The sequence below is a fragment of the Eurypyga helias genome, unplaced genomic scaffold, assembly GCF_000690775.1.
Source record: "Eurypyga helias isolate BGI_N326 unplaced genomic scaffold, ASM69077v1 scaffold43033, whole genome shotgun sequence".
NCBI classification, from domain to species: Eukaryota; Metazoa; Chordata; class Aves; order Eurypygiformes; family Eurypygidae; genus Eurypyga; species Eurypyga helias.
In genome coordinates, this window is record NW_010242619.1 from 1 (window position 1) to 219 (window position 219).

The following is a 219-nucleotide window of genomic DNA, read 5'->3' on the forward strand; positions in this document are numbered from 1 at the left end:
TCCCCGCAGGGTGCAACGTGGAAAACGCCTGCTACAGCCTCGGGGTGTGCGCCGAGCGCACGGCCATCCAGAAGGCCATCTCCGAGGGACACACCAGCTTCAGGGCCATGGCCATCGCCAGGTAAGAGCGTGCCGAGAGCCGGGACAGCCAGGGAAGGCCGGGGGGAGCAGCGGGAAGACCCCGCTGTGCCCAAGGGGCAGCTCCGGCCGCAGCAGCCT

General features: G+C 69.9%; 1 protein-coding gene across 1 annotated transcript in view; it reads left to right on the plus strand.

The window, feature by feature from the left end:
• Nucleotides 1-11: 11 nt before the first annotated feature.
• Nucleotides 12-219, plus strand: part of CDA (cytidine deaminase) — a gene marked incomplete at its 5' end in the record, with an annotated part of 1,258 nt that continues 1,050 nt past the window's right edge. Inside the window, one exon of the mRNA XM_010149140.1 lies at nt 12-121. Coding sequence (XP_010147442.1) covers nt 12-121 — 110 coding nt within the window. The remainder of the gene's footprint in view (nt 122-219) is intronic.